The sequence below is a fragment of the Lepus europaeus genome, chromosome 21 (assembly GCF_033115175.1).
Source record: "Lepus europaeus isolate LE1 chromosome 21, mLepTim1.pri, whole genome shotgun sequence".
NCBI lineage: Eukaryota > Metazoa > Chordata > Mammalia > Lagomorpha > Leporidae > Lepus > Lepus europaeus.
Window position 1 is genome coordinate 12,865,791 of NC_084847.1, and position 16,309 is coordinate 12,882,099.

A 16,309-nucleotide genomic window follows, 5' to 3' on the forward strand; every position below is an offset into this window, starting at 1 on the left:
AATCTCAGAAGCTAAGCAGGGTTGGGCCTGGTTAGTACTTGGATGGGAGAGAGAAGGGGAGAGGGAGAGATATGTCGAGATCTTTCGTCTGCTGGTTCACTCCCCCCAAATATCCCCAACAGCCAGGACTGGGACAGGCTGAAAGGTCTCCCGTGTGGGTGGCAGGGGCCCGAGGACTTGGGCCATCTTTTGCTGCTTTCCTAGGCACATTCACCAGGAACTGGATTGGAATGGAGCAGCTGGGACCTGAACCAATGCCGATATGTGATGCTGGCAATGCAGGCAGGGGCTTAACCCGCTGTATTACAACGCCAGTCCCAACGTGCTGGTTTCTTGTTGAGGGATTTGAACTTGAGCGTCACACAGGCCTGACTTTGATCCTCATTCTGCTAGCCACTTTGGGCAGGTTTTCTAAGCCTCAGTTTCTCCCATTGTACAATAGGGAAAATCCTGAGTTACTATGAGTCTTAAATGAGAATGCACCTGGGGCCAGTGCTGTGGCATAGAAGGTTAAGCCTCCACCTGCAGTGCTGGGGGGTGCTGGTTCCAGTCCTGGCTGCCCCATTATGATCCAGCTCCTTACTAATGTGCCTGGGAAAAGCAGCGGAGGATGGCCCAAGTGCTTGGGCCCCTGCACCCATGTGGGAGACCTGGATGAGCCTCCTGGTTCCTGGCTTTGGATCAGCCCAGCCCTGGCTGTTGCAGCCATTTGGGGAGTGAACCAGGGGATGGGCTTATGAATAAATATCTTTTTAAAAAATATTTATTTATTTGAAAGTGAGAGTTACAGAGAGAGAGAGCGTGCGCACTGTTCCATCCGTTGGTTCACTCCCCAAATGGCCGCAACAGCTGGAGCTGCACCAATCCAGAGCCAGGAGCTTCTTCCGGGTCTCCCACGTGGGTGCAGGGGCCCAAGGACTTGGGCCATCCTCTACTGCTTTCCTGGGCCATAGCAGAGAGCTGGACAGAAAGTGGAGCAGCCGGGTCTTGAACCAGCTAGTGCTTCAGGCCAGGGCATTAACCTACTGTGCCACAGTGCTGGCCCCATAAATATATCTTTTTTAAAAAATAAAGAAAATGTACCTACACTAGTTCCTTGTATCTAAAGAACAGTTCACTAAATGTTGAACATTTTCTGCTTCCAATAGTTTGAAGCAGAAAAATGATGAGACAAGAAAAACAGGGTTGGATCCTTAAGGGGCTTCAGTGTTAGGCTGGTATGGCATGGCGAGATGGGAATTTTAGGGCAGCTCCTGTGACAGAGTGGAACATGGTCTAGAAGGAGACCTGCCCCAGTTCAATCCAGTCGGGGGTTGTAAGGGCCTCACCGAAGGTGGGAGATGAGCCTGGGGGCGGGGCGGGGGCGGGGCTGATCCCTGGAGATGCTAAGCAGGGAGACCCTGCAGGGACTGGCGATTAAGAGCGGGGGTTGTAACCGAGAAGCACACAAGAGGGGTCCTCGGCTTCTGGAGCGGGGTGCGGGGTGGACGATGGTGACATATGGGATCCAGAGTCCGCTGTCCGGGCCCACAGGCCTGCCTGCCGTCACACCACGCACGCACGCCCGGTGGGTACGTGCTGACTGCTGACTGGGTGCGGGAGAATCCTTTCTTCGGGGAGATCAAGTGAAGTTCAGTCTGCCTGCGGTGCTAAGGAAGTGGGAGTGAGAGTGGTGCCAACAAGGGCCCTGTGTGTTCTTCACAGGGAAGAGAGATGGATCGGGACTGGCAGCTAATGGGGTCCGGGCAGGTTTTATTACCCCCCCCCCCCCCCCGCCCCCGAGGTGAAAGCGCAGAGTGTTTGTGGGGAAGTGAAAGATGTGGAGGTGGTGAGTGACAGGGTGAGCTCCTGGGATGGAGAGCAGACGGAGGGCTGAGTGGTGAGCGGGGCGCAGAGCGCGTGTCCTCCGTGTGTGCGCAGATGGGGGACCGGAGGACTCCCCTCCTGTGCTAAGTGGGACAACAGAACGCTGGTGGAGAGGGGGAGGACTAAAGCCCGGGGCCAGCCGCCGTGGGTAAGGGGAGGAGGCACTGATGGATGTTGAACAGCGTCCAGCGCCGAGAGCCGGCGGGTGAGCCAGGGGAACGCGCGTTGGTTCAGCTCTGACCCGCGTCAGTACCTGGCAGCTGGGATAAGGGATCAGATTCTACAAGAGCACTGAGGCTGAGCCATGAATCCCAGACAGTGCCGGGGCTGCCGGGGCGGCGAACCACAGCAGCACCAGACCAGGAGCAGCAAGGCCCAGACAGCTGCACTGAAACCATAGTCCTGGCTGAAACCACAGCCCAGCATCGTTAAGTCCCAAGCCACTGGACGATTTAATTAGGAGGCTTGGCAGGAAAGGTCCCTGTCACCAAGACAGAGCCCTTGGTTGTCACTGGAAAGAGGAGGGAGAAAACACGACGACATTCATGGATAAGGTCTCATAGAGGCAGGTGCACAGGCACACGGGACAGCCCGAGCAGGCAGGACCAACATCTTAGGTATTTACCTGTACTGTGTCTTTATATAAAAGTTTATTTCCACCTTCTTTTTTCTTTTTTCTTTTTTTTTTGACAGGCAGAGTGGACAGTGAGAGAGACAGACAAAGGTCTTCCTTTGCCGTTGGTCCACCCTCCAATGGCCGCCATGGCCAGCGCGCTGCGGCCGGCGCATCTCGCTGATCCGAAGCCAGGAGCCAGGTGCTTTTCCTGGTTTCCCATGCGGGTGCAGGGCCCAAGCACTTGGGCCATCCTCCACTGCCTTCCCGGGCCACAGCAGAGAGCTGGCCTGGAAGAGGGGCAACCGAGACAGAATCCGGTGCCCCAACAGGGACTAGAACCCGGTGTGCCAGTGCCATAGGCAGAGGATTAGCCTATTGAGCCGCGGCGCCGGCCATATTTCCACCTACTTTAAAAGCAGAGCAACGAGGGGGGGGGGAGAGAGAGAGAATAGAGAGAGAGATCTTCCACCCACTGGTTGACTCTCTCAATGCCTACAACTGCCGGGGCTGGGCCAGGCCAAATCCAGGAGCCCAGAACTCCATCTGGGTCTCCATCGCCCGGTGCCTCCCGGGGTGTATCAGCAGGAACGTAGCCGGGAAGCAGAACAGCGGGGCACCCAAGCAGCACTCCCCCGTGGGAGGCAGGCGGGCAGCTCCGGAGGCAGCGTAACCTTTGCGTGGCGATGCCGGGCCCTGCCCTGTGTCTTGTTTTCACGAACCGAGCTTCGGGCCAGGCTGCTTGCTGTGAGCCTTGTTTTTGATGGAGGGGTCCTAACAGAACGTGACGCTTGCTAACCTCAGAGACGGGAATCACCACACTTTACTGTTATAGCAAACCGTGCTCTAAGATGTTTAGGAGCTCAGTTTATTCGTCCAGGGTACAGACATCATCCGAGTGTCCATGCGCACGGCCGGCCACCTGTGACCCCAGTCGCTTCCTTCTGTGACGCTGTCTCTGTGCAGGGGGCTCCCCCCACCTGGTTCTGGGCGGGCACCCAGATTCTCTGTGCTTTCTCCCTGCAGGCCTGTGTGGCCAAAACGAACCCGGATTCTAAGCCACGACCCGTGTTTCTTCGTCGGTGACAGTGAAGGTTTATTGAGTCCGCTGAGCGAGGCCCCTTCACGCACGTTCCTACTCGGCCCTCACCACAGCCCTGTGAGCCGGTCCATCAGTTTCCCTCTCTCCAGAGGAGGCTGAGCGACTCCCCCCATGGCGCCACGCTGCTCACATATTCTGCAGAAGCGTTTGGCTTAGGGGAGCGAGAGCTCTGGGGAGGAGACAGCCGCCGTGCCTACCCTCAGATACTTGAATCCTTTGTGGCAGTCATTAGCTCCTTGCCACGGCACCAAGGGGTAGGGAGCTAAGGGTGCGAGTTACGCGGAGAGCATCTGCAATGGAACAGGTGTCTCTAGGCCAGGGCTGGAGCAGGGACTTCAGGCTGGACCCAGAGAGCCACAGGAAGTGCTTAGCCAAAACACTCGATCACCCTTGGGAGCCGAGTGTTTTTAATGAAGAGTGGGGGGTGGGCGTCGGGGTCAAGGACCGGGAGTTTTGCTCCCGTGGCCACGGCGACTGCCTTAGCTGCCTGCCAGGGAGCTGTCCACTCCGTAGCCACTCGACAGAGCGCAGCGGGAGCCCGCCTGTTCCCCGCGCTGGGAATCGCACAGCGGCCCCACGACGTCAGCCGCCTGGCGCACAGAGGCCGCCCGGCTCCCGCCCTCGTCGGCCAGTCCCGGCTGCCTACCCTCGCAGATCTGCTCCCACAGGTTCTTGCCCGGCGGCGGCTCGGTGACCTGCCCCAGAGACACAGGCAGGTCGGGGGACACGGACGACACGGTGAGCGCTGGCGTCCGGGTGGTGCCGGACGAGTCGGCCGAGCTGTCCGGCTCCTCGCGCTGGCCACTGCGGCTGGGGATCGGCAGCGGAGCCGCCATGGACGCCGTTTCCACGGCAACCGCGTTCGCCTCCTGGCAGCGACCCGGAAGGAACTGGCTGTCGCGGGGCCGAGCCAGCGAGTGGAAGTTAACTTCCGGGTCACGGCGGAGCGGGCCCTCACGTGGAGGCGGAGACCCTCGGCTGACGGGTGAGCGCGGTGCCGGGCGCGGCGGCGAGCGGCTGGAGACGGGGCTTGGGCGTCTGCTGGCCGGAGAGGAAGGGGGACGAGTGGCGGCGCCGCACCCCGAAATTGCCCCCTCGATCGTCGCTGCGAGCCCGCCCGGGCCTTAGGCCCCCGCCTCCAGGAAGGTGCCCGGGAGCAAGGCTCGCGGTGTGTTTGTGGGGGCGCTTGGAGAGGGGGGCCTGGCTTGGCGGGGTGGTCCGCGGGCGGGTTTGAACCCCCGTCTTGCCACGCACGGACCGGGATCTGGGGCCAGTGGACGCGTGGGACGTGGCTGGTGGAGAGCGCGCGGGCGCGGGGTGCCCCGGCGGTGGTTCGGTTCCCCGCGCCTCCTCGGGGAGAGCGCGGACGCGCGGCGGGCCGCGGGCTCCGAGTGGCCGAGCCGGGGCGGCGGAGGGGGCGAGGCTGCGCGTCCGGCTTTGTTCTGCGCGACCCCTGGACGGCGCGCGCGCTCGGCTACCCCCCCCCCCCCCGGGGCGCCAGCTCCAGGTGGCGAGCGCCTGGCGGATGCACCGGCTCGGGTGCGCGCTGGGGCGTGGTTACCGTCGCTTTGCTCCTCAACTCCTGGCGACCCGGTGGCCCCCCGCTTCCTCCTCCCGCACCCACCTGTGCAGTGAGCATCCCCCACCGGGGCGGCTCCAGGCGCGTGGTCGCCGCGGCTGCCCGAGCTTTGTGCTTCGGAACTTTGCAAACTACTGGTAGGGCCGGTTCCTCGCCCTCCGTCGCCCCAACCGCGCCACACTCTTGCTTTGGGGACTGTATCATCGGCGTTATTGGGGCGCCTAGCCTCCCGCGCCTACGGGTGGCTGGGAGGCCAGTGCCTTGTGTCTGTGTCTCTAGCACGCATTCGGGCTCTGGGAACGCAGGGAACGAGTGGCTGTTCCCTTGGCTCTCCGGGGGTTGCTGGAGCAGGTTATGAACGCCCTTTGACGCTGCTAGAAGCGAGCCGGATCCAGGGGGGCCCCTGTGGGCCGCAGGCTGGAGAAGCCCCTGTGCTTGGTTTCTGGGTGACTCGGCTCTCAGCTGGCCCGGGGAGCAGCGGGGGCTAGGCTGCCGGCCCGGGTGAGAGGGGCCGAAGGGTGCGGAGGGCGCCCGCCCCTTCGCACAGGTGTCTCCATAGCATTCAACTAGGGAGAGCCTTCTGGGTTGCTGTGTGGCCTGGCCAATCAGTGAGTGCCAGCAATCAGCTTGAAATTTCAAGAAGCCGCGAAACAGGTGTGCTGGCCGGATGTGGCCTCTAACCCTGGGGGCTTCTGGTCCCCTCTTTGTGGATGGGGGGGCGGGGATTGAGGTCGGGAACTGCCAAGGCCGTGTGGCAAGAGTGTGTTGGAGGCACCGGAAGCCCAGTGTTTGGGTCCTCGCTGGGGCTTTTTGCCCGCCCTTACCCCTGGTCTTGTGCGCCACACAGGAAGGCAGTTGCGAGGGGAGGTCACTCAGGGTGCAGGTGGGGGAGTTCATTGTTAGGAGAGCCCGGGTGAGGGCCTGGTTGTGGCCCCGTTGCTGCCTGGGCTGGGAGTCAGCAGGCTGACTGGTATCTGTGGGATGAACAGCAGGCTTGGAGGTTTGAGGAAGGGGCTTTGGAAGAGGAATCGACGATGTAGGACGTGCTCGGCGTGGACTGTCCTGTTTATTCCCCCGGAGAAGGAGTTGGTAGTGCCCTCCACCCCCATTTTCCAGATGGGGAAGTTGAGGCTCAGGGAGGTTAGGGTGTATTTTTAAAGGTTTATTTATTCATTTGAAAGGCAGAGTTAGAGAGGAAGAGACAGGTCTTCCATCGGCTGGTTCACTCCCCACGTAGCTGCAATGGCCGGAGTTAGGCCGGGCCAAAGCCAGGAGCCTGGAATTCTTATCTGTGTCTTCTGTGTGGATGGCAGGGGCCCAAACTCTTAGGCCATCCTCCACTGCTTTCCCAGATGCATCAGCAGGAAGTTGTATCAGAAGCAGAGCAGGGGGCCGGCGTTGTGGTACGGTAGGTTAATCCTTTGCCTGCCGTGCCAGCATCCCATACAGGCACTGGTTCGAGTCCCAGTTGCTCCTCTTCTGATCCAGCTCTCTGCTATAGCCTGGGAAAGCAGGCGAAGATGGCCCAAGTCCTTGGGCTCCTGCACCGGCGTGGGAGACCTGGAAGAAGCTCCTGGCTCCTGGCTTTGGATCGGCCCAGCTCCAGCTGTTGTGGCCATCTGGGGAGTGAACCAGCAGATGGGAGACCTCTCTCTGTCTCTACCTCTCACTCTTTGGAACTCTACCTCTCAAATGAATAAATAAATAATCATTCAAAAAAGCAGAGCAACTGGGACTAGAGCTGGCACTCAGGTATGGCGTGCCAGCACCGCAGGTGGTGGCCTCGCCCACTGTGCCACAGCACTGGCCCTGAGGCTGGGTGACTGAGTCAGGGTAACAGAGCGGTTTCGTTTGGAACCTAAAGCTGTCTGGACTTAAATGTCTGTCCTATTTGGCTTTGCACCAAAGGAATGCTGATCGTTTTCAGACTACCTGCTCAAAGAAATTTGGCTTTTGGTGGTGCTTAGAAGAGTTGAAGTCAGGCTAACCTGTACTACTGTTTTTGGCAGGAATGATCAACAAGGCTCCCAAACTGGACCTGGGCCTTGAGCTTCCAGAGAAAAAGAAGAAGAAGAAAAAGAAGTTGGCCAAAGAGGCAGAGACTCGGTACTCGGTTCTCAACAATGACCCCTGTTTCCTGGCCGCGTCTCCGCGGAGGAGCGGGGCCCAGGGACAGGCACCTGACGTGCCGCTAGTGGTGAAGAAGAAAAAGAAGAAGAAAAACCAGAGCAGCGCGCTGGGCGAGGAGCCCCCGGAACCCGAGCTCTCCTCGCGGGCCCGGCGGACGAAGAAGTCACCGAGCCCCCGGAAGCAGTCCCCCAGCCACTCGGAGTTCCTCGGCGGGGAGAAGAAAAAGAAGCGGAAGTCCGCGGTACCTCTGGCCGTGCCCCATGGCTTGAGGGTCAAGGTTTCCCCAGACCCCAGACAGGGGGAGGAGGTGAGCAGAGCCAGCAAGAAGCCCAAAAAACACAAGAAGGAAAAAAAGGCCCAGGAGCCTGGCGCCTTCGCAGTGCGGGACCCTTGGTTCCTGGAGGTGGAGGACGCCCTGTGCAGGTGCGCAGCGGGCCAGGAGGGGGGCGAGGAGCAGGCGGCTGCGGGTCAGAAGCGGAAGCAGGGCAGCTCCAGGGAGCACCCGGCGAAGGCGAAGAAGAAGAAGAAGAAGAAAGTCCACCAGGAGGAAGACACCCTCTTGGGCCAGTGCCCGCTCTCCAGGTCCTCGGAGAGCAGCCCTCGGAGAGGCAGCAAAAAGAAGCCGGTCAAGGTCGACGCCCCCGAGTATATCCCCATAGGAGATGGCCCCAAGACCCCCACGAAGAAGAAAACCAAGTCCAAGAAGAAGGTGGAGCAGCCGGTCCTCGAGGAGCCCGCTCTGAAAAAGAAGAAGAAGAAGAAGCGGAAAGAGAGCGAGGTGCCAGGCGACCTCTGGGACGAGGTGGGTTCTCCTTCGGAAGTGGGCTCTGCCGTGGGAGCACGGGGCGGCGCTGGGGGGGGCGGGCGCAGTGCACGTGTGTACCCATGTGGGCATGCGTGCCTGAGCTGCTGGGGCCAGCAGGAAACTGACCTTGGCCAGATGGGGGGGAGTTGTTGACCTGTTTCATCAGGTTTATGGTATGCCGGCTTCAGGTATGTCTGGATCCAGGGGCTCATGCAGTATTGTTAGTAATACAGGCATCCTTTGCTGTTGAGAGTCCACCCAACTGTTTGCACTCAGGAGCTGATGAAGTTTGCAGTTTTCAGCGGATCCTTTGCTTCCTGAACGTCACCACTTGCTACCCAAAGCTCAAGAGTCGGAAACCGCAGGGTGCTAGTAGCTCTCTGAGCTCACTGTCCGAGCTCAGTACACACGACTTAGGGGTACGGTCGATTTGGGTAGCCTCCCTCAGCTCCGGGCTTGCACTTCTCCGGAGTGTAGTCCTGGTCTTCCCCTGTCCCCAGCCCATGCGAGCTGGCCTCGCAGCTCCAGGCCTTCATCCTCGTGGTTCAGGGTTCAGGCCCTCCCCGAGGACGCAGCGTGGCTCCTGCGAAGTGACCGCAGAGGCCTAGAGCTGCTGACACAGGCTGGCTTGGGTCATGGTAGCCAGAAACCCCGCTCCGATGCCAGGCATCTGTCTCACTTAATCCATGCCATCTGGGGTTGGGGGGCAGTTTTGGAGGGAAAACCAGAGCGATCCTTTTAGGAGGATGGCTTGGCAAGAGCCATGGAGATGCGCTGTTTCCACAGGGACGAGTGGCAGCGAAGGGTGGCCGTGAGCTGAGGACGGGGAGTCCCCTGACCAGGCTGTCACTCCTGTGCGAGCGACGTGTGAGCGGCATGCGTGCGGTGCGCGGGAGAAACAAGCGTGCACCCTGCTCCCGGCGTCGCTGGGGGCTGACTTGGCTTGAGTGCTGGCTGTACTCGGTCGCCGGTGCCGGCCTGCGTGCTGGCTGTCCATCTGCTGCTCTCCTGAGGGCTCTGTGCTGGGGAACCCCTCTCGCGCTTCCGCCTCATTGCCGTCGGGTGGGGAGCTGCCGTGGTGCCCCCATGAGCGGGAAGGGGGATCGAGGGGCGCCCTGCCTGCAAGAATGGCCGCTGGGCTGGATTCGGACTCAGTGGACGGTCTGGCTTCTGCCCTTGGGGTTTTGTCCGGTCTCGGAGGCAGCCCGTGTCTCCTCGCACAGGAGGCAGGAAGTGACTGTGTTCCTTTAAAACACACCCCGGGTTCTCCCAGCTCGGCACCACGCAGCTGAATGGCCCTTACCTGTGTTGCCCTATGGTCTGCAAGTAATAGCAGTGGCTGGTGGGGGGGGGGCAGCTCCTGAAGGGCGTGCCTGGCCCTGAGAGCTGGGCCCTCCACAGGGCGTGTGTGGCCTGCTCCTGGCTCAGCCCCATGGGTTTGAGGAGGGCACGGGGCTGACTGGAGGTGGCTTTGCTTCTCCCAGCTTTGACCCAGCCCCTTTGACTTGGTTCCACCTGGACCTTCACTGTTCAGAGACTCAGGGTGAGGGGCACTCCAGTGCCTTGGAGCCCAGCCCTCATCAGAGTCTAGGGTCATCAGCCGTCCCCACTGTTTACCATCTCCGCGGTGAGGGCGCGGTAATGCCAGGCCAGCCTGCTGGTTTGGCAAATGCACACACACATCCTGCAGGTGCGGAGAGGATCGGGGGCTGATGTGAGCACGGAGCGCCCCCAGATCCGCTTCTCGGGGCGCCAGTGCTGGGCAGAGCGCTCCTGAAGGGAGGCTGCGGGGCGCCGGTGGCTGTCAGTGCTGGATGGCCAGGGGCCAGGGGCGGTGCGCCGGTGTGGGCAGTGTGGGCCTCTGCCGCCCTGCAGAGGAAGCAGCAGCCCAGGGAGGGAGGAGGCGGCTGGGGTGGCTGGAACTTGGGTGAGCTGTGGCAGCACCAAAGGACCAGGCAGAGGGGCAGAGGCTCCTTTTTTTTTTTTTTTCATTTTGTAAAGATTTATTTATTTGAAGGCAGAGTGACAGAGGGAAAGAGAGATATCTGTTCACTGGTTCACTCCCCAAATGGCCACAACATGCAGGGCTGGACCAGGCTGAAGCCAGGAGCTTCATCCGGGTCTCCCACGTGGGTGCAGGGGCCCAAGCGCTTTGGCCATCATCTGCTACTTTCCCAGGTGCATTAGCAGGGGGCTGGATTGGAGGAGCAGCCGGGTCTTTTTTTTTTTTTGGACAGGCAGAGTGGATAGTGAGAGAGACAAAGAGAAAGGTCTTCCTTTTGCTGTTGGTTCACCCTCCAATGGCTGCTGCCACGGCCAGCGCCCCACCTGATCCGAAGCTAGGAGCCAGGTGCTTCTCCTGGTCTCCCATGGGGTGCAGGGCCCAAGGACTTGGGCCATCCTCCACTGCACTCCCGGGTCACAGCAGAGAGCTGGCCTGGAAGAGGGGCAACCAGGACAGAATCCAGCGCCCCGTTAGCCTATTGAGCCACGGCGCCGGCCAGCAGCCAGGTCTTGAACCAGCACTCATAGGGGATGCCGGCATTGCAGGTGGTAAGTAAAGCTGCTACACCCCAATGCGGGCCCCAGGCTGGATTTTCATAGTAGCTGGGATGCCCTCGCTGGCTGGTGTCAGGAGGTGGAAGTTAGAGCCCTAGAGGCCCGTCGTGGTTAGGCAGCCATCAGGACTCGGGCGTGGCTGTGCCAAGGAAAGACTTGGGTGGGTTGGGTGGTCCGTTTGCTGGCAGCCCCGCCTCTCTGCTTGTGCCCCTGGCTGGTTTGGTTTCATGTGTGAGGTCAGGTGTCCGGTGTAGTGGGAAAGGTCGCACTGTAGGCCCAAGATAGAAGTCCTGACTCGGGCTCAGCCCTGTCCCCCAAGCTGTGGGGTGGTCTGTGGCGGCCCCTTTTCCTCCCTGAGGCTGTGTCTCCATCTGCCAGGTGCAGGGAGGAGACTTGCAGTCGAGAGAGGCTGGGCGGGGCTTTGTGGGCCCCGTGGCCTGGGGCCTGTGTCATTGTGTGCTTGACCCTCACCCGCCTCTGTCCTCCCTCTGTGCAGGAGCCAGACACAGACTTAGAGGTGGTGTTGGTAAAGAAAGGCAACACGGACGAGGCGCACATAGACCAGGTACGGCCCGGCCCACCCTGCCTCCCCCCAGGACCCCAGCTCCTGCTCTCAGACACACCTCCAGGGCAGGGACCCCATGCCTCCCATACGTCCTGCCACGGCCCCTCCAGCTGCTATGCTGTGGCCGAGGGACCTGCGAGGGCATGATCCTGAGACCCTGCAGCTGGGGCAGGGGTTACGTGGCTCAGCCGGCCCAGGGCTGCCACCTCCTGGGCTGGTCCCCAGCACGCAGAGGAGTTGTTTCTCTCGTGTCCAGATCCCTTGCAGCTGTCTCCTGTGTGGGAGCTGACTTTTTGGAATTGTGTTATTTTGTTTGTTTTTAAGATGTATGTATTGAAAGGCAGTGTCAGAGAGGGAGAAAGAGAGACCTTCCATTTGCTGGCTCACTCCCTCAATGGCCAGCAGGCTGAAACTCCATCAGCGTCTTCCATGGTGTGGGAGGAGCCCAAGCACTTGGGCCACCTGCTGCTGCTTTCCCAGGTGCATTGGCAGGGAGCTGGATCAGAAGTGGTATGGCTGAGATTTGACCCATCGCCCATGGGATATTGGCATCAGGGGATAGCTTAACCCACTGTGCCACAAAGCCGCCTTGCTAGGGTCTTTTAAAGCCCAATGCCCTGGTAGGCTCTCCACGTAGCTTTTCTGTTTCTCCCATACTGCCAAGGCCCCACGGCTGCTTGATGGCAGCACTGGGGTTCAGAGCAGCCTCTGCATGACTCCACAGCCTGTCTTCTCGCCAAACAAGGGTGCTGTTCCCATGAGAGTCAGCGGCAGTACCCGGCCATGGGTTCTGGAAAGTTTCACCCAGGATAACTTAACAAATCAGCTTCAGTTTCTGGGAGAATTCATTCTCTAGAAACACTGGCCAAAGAGGAGAAATAGTGGTGAAGATGCCACTTGGGCCGTGCGTGTGCCATGTCGGAGGGCCTGGGTTCCAGCGCTGGCTCCACTTCCCCTTCCCACTTCCTGCTGATGCACACCCTGGCAGGGAGCCGTGATGGGGCAAGCAGTTGGGTCCCTGCACCCGTGGGGCAGATGTGGTTGGAGTTTGGCTCCTGCCTTTGGCTCAGTCCAGACCTGGCTGTTAACAGGCACTGGGGGCATGAACTAGCTGATGGGAGCTGCCTGCCTGCCTGCCTTTGAGTAACTGGGATAAATGACACCTGCCCCTTTAGGCCCGTCACCCTGGATTAGGGAAGCCTTTTGACAGAAGTGTCCCCCATGGCTGGTAGCAGAGAGAAGCTGCGCCACCTACCCCAGCTCCGACCCTGTGCCCCCAGTCCCATCTCTGTCCTGGGTTTTATTCTTTTTCAAAGATTTTTATTTAAGAGGTAGAGTTACAGACAGTGAGAGGAGGAGGGAGAAAGGTCTTCCATCCACTGGTTTACTCCCCAAATGGCCACGACGGCTGTGGCTGGGCCGCTCTGAAGCTAAGAGCTTCTCCCAGGTCTCCCACGTGGATGCAGAGGTCCAAGGTGTTGGGCCATCTTCATCTGCTTTCCCAGGCCATAGCAGAGAGCTGGATCAGAAGTGGAGCAGCCAGGACTCGAACCGGCGCCCATATGGGATGCAGGCAGGGGATTAACCCACAGCGCTGGCCCCTGTCCTGGGTTTTAAATTCAAAGAAAATATATACATCTCCTTGCTCTCTCCTGTGCTCAGGTGAGGCGAAAGGCCTTGCAAGAAGAGATCGATCGGGAGTCGGGCAAGACGGAAGTTTCGGAAACCAGGACGTGGACGGTGAGTTTGATGCAGGGACCCTCAGCGTCCCGACTCCACCCCTTCCTGCAGTGTGGTGGAGGGGGAGCAGCTGCGTTCATCCAGGCCCACAGCTGGCTCCCTCTAGGGCAGGGGTGGGATGCCCCCTGGACCGTGGACTTTTCCCAGCAGTGGCTAGTACCTATGGAAGGCTGCCAGAACGGGAAGGGGTGGGGGCAAGAGTCTTGCAGGACTGGCTTCAAGAGCCAGTGTGAATGGGAAACCCCCAGTCCCGGGCTGGGGGCGTGGGGATAGCTCCATCTCCCCCATACCGAGGCAGTGCTCCTGGGCTAGTGGCAGGGACGGGTGTGGTGTTGAAATGGGTAATCCAGCAGGAAGGACCACGCATCACGGAGAAGCAGCCCTGGCTGGACTGTGCTGCAGTGGGGGAGGCCTTAGTGGCACAGCCACGGCACGAGCTTACAGTGGGAGCCGCTAGAGGGGGCTTTGGCCCAGGTAGGAGCAACCCGGTTAGCAAGCCGTGCCTGGAGGAAGGAAAAAGGGAAGTTTCAAGGCACGGCCTGCGGGAGTTTGTCAGGAACAGGGCCTGGGGGAGAGGAGAGGGGGAGCAAGACAACAGGGCTTGCCTTGGTGCTGACAGCCTTCGCAGGGTGGAGAGCCGCTGGCTGGGGTCAGGAGACCGGCTTCCTAGGTGTCACTCCCGTCGGGCAACTTGCCCTCCCTGAACCTCAGTTTTCAGACCTGTAAAATGGGGGTGCATACGCTGGCTCAGCGGGCTCTTGGGGGCTGTCACGTGGGTCTGGGTGTCCCCTTGGGCTCCTGGAGCAGCTCGGTCAGCCCGGCTGCAAGAGGAAGACCAGCCACCTGGGTAGTGTCATTCGGCCTGGGGACTGCAGCTGGGTTCTGGGACTCCACGTGGCCTCGGGCTGTGCTCACCTCAGACCCAGTTTGGGCTGTCATCTGGGCCACCACGGAGCCGGGGAATATCAGCAGTGCACCCAGGGCAGCGGGGGTGATGGCTGGTTCTTACTGTTCTCCCCGAGCCAACCTGGCAGGTTCGCAGGCAGCGCACTGAGGGTGGGGCAGGAAGAAGGATGGATGGCTGCGGACTTAGGAACCCCTGCGGCCTACAGGTGAGGCCATCCAGGCAAAGTCACCCAGGTGTGGCTTCAGAGCCACAGTGGACGAGGGGAGCCAGTTCTTACCTCTCCCACAGGTAGGAGACGGAAGGGGTCTTTCAAAGGGCTCTCGCCTTTTCTCTCACATGGCGGGGAAACGCTTTGTCATCGGGACCCCAAGTCCCTCCACCCCTCCAGCTGTGGGGAGCAGGTGGCTGGTGGGCTGGGCAAGGTGTGCCATCTGCTGTGGGTTGAGAGAGGCAGCTCGGCGTGCAGAGGAGGGCTCTGGCGTTGGCCAGACCCGAGCCAGAAGGCAGCAGCGTGCCAGCCAGCCAGCCAGCCAGGCTCCTGACTGATGATTTCCTCATCAATGAAACAAGAACCGTGGTGTGCTTCCTGGGGCTGGATCGGACAGGGCACGGTGCAGCTGTATCAGCACAGGGCCTCGCTCACTGGAGTCCTCCCTGGCGGGCTGGAGTCTGGGGGCGGGCGGGGGCCTTGGGACCAAGGGGACTAACCTGCTCTCCCCTCTTGCCACAGGGGACGCAGTTTGGCCAGTGGGATACCGCCGGGTTTGAAAACGAGGAGCAGAAGCTGAAATTTCTCAAACTCATGGGCGGCTTTAAGAACCTGTCCCCTTCCTTCAGCCGCCCCCCCAGCACGCTCGGGAGGCCCAACATGGCCCTCAGCAAGCAGGCCGCGGACAGCCTGCAGCAGGGCCTGCAGCGGGACTACGACCGGGCCATGAGCTGGAAGTACAGCCGCGGCGCTGGCCTCGGCTTCGCCCCCGCCTCGGACAAGATCTTCTACATCGACAGGAACGCTTCCAAGTCCGTGCGGCTGGACGATTAAACCGCGTATCTGGTCCCCGGCACAGCCCCCGGTGCTTTTTCTTACCCCATCTTGCAGAAAAGAAAGCTCTCCTTCGACACTTGAGGCCAGCTGTCCGGACAGGTGTGGACGAAGGGGGGTGGGGAGGGGGGCAGTGCGTGGCCAAGCCCTCCTCCTGCCGTGTCTGACATTCCATCCCTGGGTGGAGACGGCCGTGCAGCCACCAAGAGCTAACGCTCGTTGTGGGGTTAGCACGTGTGTGTGCCAGGCACATACCAAAGTGCATTAATCTTCATAATGATGAAGTGGGTGCTATCGTCAGACCCATCTTACAGACGGGGCAACTGAGGTTCAGGGATAAAGCACTACAGTTGCCCAGGGTCAGCCGACAGTAAGTACCAGGGAGTTTACTTTTGTACCCCCAGCCCTAAGTCACTGTTCTCCCTCTGAAGGGAAAATTCACTAGGATTAAAGTTTGTGGTTGAGGAAACACGTTGTATGACACGTCTGTGGGGCTGCTGGTGGACAGGGAGGAACCAGGCCACCCTGTAAGCCCCTGGCTGAAGTGGCTGAGCTTCCTCTGCTCCAGGGAGCGGAGCCCCTGACCCGGCCTCGCCTCTAGGACCCAGGTGCTGAGCTGGGTCCTGATCTTAGTGCCGCCCCTGGATTCTGCACAAGGCCTCTTAGGGAGTGGTCCATGCTCCTGCTGAGCGGGTGGCAGAGTCCCAGGGTGTGTTTTCTTTAGGTTATTCTGGATTGCAAAGAAGAAAGGAGGTGGGAAGGAGGCGACCCAGGCCCACAGTGATGGTGCACGGCTGTAGCCTCTTCCGCCGCCTGGGACTTCACAGCCGACCTCAGGGAGCTCCAGGGACAAATCACCCAGGTGACCCTGACTGTTTTTCCTGTTGCACGAGCCCAGAGACAGGTTCCGACTGGAACACCGTCACATCGTCTCTGGAGTGCCTCCTATAGAGAGCCCAGCCCTCACTGGCCAGGAAATTGTGTGTCCCGCGGGGGGCCGGCTGGGAGGAGCTGACTCCGCAGCTAAGGCGCTCGCTCTTCCCTAAGTGGTGGCTTCCAGGAGGTAGCAGGATGGCAGCCTGTCAAGGGCCTGGAACATTCCAGAGGAGAAAGCAGCACCTGTGTGCCTTGGGGTTTCCTGAAATGCTTCCTTGAGTCCCTGTTGCTCCAGCAGTGGACTTGGGCAAGCGGCCTACGAGAACGTAGGCAGCCTGGGCCCCTGCCTGGGCCTGTGCCGTCATTCGGAAGGTCCTCTGGTGCAATGCCTGCCTGTCCTAACAGCAGAGTCCAAGTTGAGGTTAGTGGCAGGGCCGTGGAAGCCCACAGCCCAGGCCTGGGAAGCAGGCTGTACAGAAAAGGAATGGGAATTTGCCCGTTATTTCTGATGGGAGCAGCGTCCGG

The 16,309-nt window shown here is 60.4% G+C and overlaps 2 protein-coding genes across 4 annotated transcripts in view; one reads left to right on the forward strand and one right to left on the reverse strand.

Moving 5' to 3' along the window:
* The window catches only part of IQCK (IQ motif containing K), a 124,311-nt gene extending 119,894 nt beyond the window's left edge, over window positions 1–4,417 (reverse strand). Inside the window, exon 1 of the mRNA XM_062180962.1 lies at window positions 4,228–4,417. Coding sequence (XP_062036946.1) covers window positions 4,228–4,417 — 190 coding nt within the window. The remainder of the gene's footprint in view (window positions 1–4,227) is intronic.
* An 87-nt stretch (window positions 4,418–4,504) lies between these two features.
* KNOP1 (lysine rich nucleolar protein 1) lies at window positions 4,505–15,396 on the forward strand. Of its 3 annotated transcripts, none has more exons than XM_062179782.1 (5): window positions 4,505–4,566; window positions 7,170–8,092; window positions 11,151–11,219; window positions 12,882–12,959; window positions 14,597–15,396. In XM_062179782.1, exons 2-5 carry the CDS (start codon window positions 7,172–7,174, stop codon window positions 14,906–14,908), a joined length of 1,380 nt encoding a protein of 459 aa, XP_062035766.1. In that variant the 5' UTR covers window positions 4,505–4,566; window positions 7,170–7,171; the 3' UTR covers window positions 14,909–15,396. The 3 variants fall into 3 exon arrangements, with proteins under 3 accessions (XP_062035766.1, XP_062035768.1, XP_062035767.1); XM_062179783.1 differs by lacking the exon at window positions 4,505–4,566 and adding an exon at window positions 4,607–4,749; XM_062179784.1 differs by lacking the exon at window positions 11,151–11,219.
* Window positions 15,397–16,309: the final 913 nt, after the last annotated feature.

What these genes read in the sequence shown, in the direction of transcription:
- KNOP1 (XM_062179782.1), top strand. Translation starts at nt 7,172, where the DNA reads ATGATCAACAAGGCTCCCAAACTGGACCTGGGCCTTGAGCTTCCAGAG. An exon ending in CAGGCGACCTCTGGGACGAG is followed by an intron (nt 8,093 to 11,150) that starts GTGGGTTCTCCT and finishes CCCTCTGTGCAG; the next exon opens with GAGCCAGACACAGACTTAGA. An exon ending in ACGAGGCGCACATAGACCAG is followed by an intron (nt 11,220 to 12,881) that starts GTACGGCCCGGC and finishes TCCTGTGCTCAG; the next exon opens with GTGAGGCGAAAGGCCTTGCA.